The 340-nt window shown below is 64.4% G+C and overlaps 1 protein-coding gene across 1 annotated transcript in view; it reads left to right on the forward strand.

The window, feature by feature from the left end:
- The window catches only part of WDR18 (WD repeat domain 18), a gene marked incomplete at its 5' end in the record, with an annotated part of 9,561 nt that overhangs the window by 7,281 nt on the left and 1,940 nt on the right, over positions 1–340 (forward strand). The window contains one exon of the mRNA XM_009707177.1: positions 132–298. Within this exon, the coding sequence (XP_009705479.1) occupies positions 132–298 (167 nt within the window). The remainder of the gene's footprint in view (positions 1–131; positions 299–340) is intronic.

Genomic DNA, 340 nt, shown 5'->3' on the forward strand with positions numbered 1-340 from the left:
CAAAAATCCTGGCAGCTCCCTGCGCCGCGGGTCATGCTCTCGGTTCTCGGGGCTGCCCAAGGCACCAGGCAAGAGGCAAACCCGCCGGAGGGGGGAAGTCTGACCCGTCCCCTCCTCTTGTCCCATCCCAGGTCCGGTTACAAACGCCTTCATAGTGCTGGCCCCAGCCAACATGTTCAACCCGGATGGGAAACCCAGTGTGCCTCTCCCCAAATTCAGCAAACACCTCCACGGCACCGAGAGCAACGACGAGCAGGGGAGCGAGGGAGTGACGCTGCGCCTCGGGCTACACCAGCAGGTACTGGGGGACGAGCAGGCTGCTGGGGGCGGGGAGATGGAG

This window comes from Cariama cristata, unplaced genomic scaffold (genome assembly GCF_000690535.1).
Source record: "Cariama cristata isolate BGI_N322 unplaced genomic scaffold, ASM69053v1 scaffold28559, whole genome shotgun sequence".
In the NCBI taxonomy this organism is placed as follows: domain Eukaryota; kingdom Metazoa; phylum Chordata; class Aves; order Cariamiformes; family Cariamidae; genus Cariama; species Cariama cristata.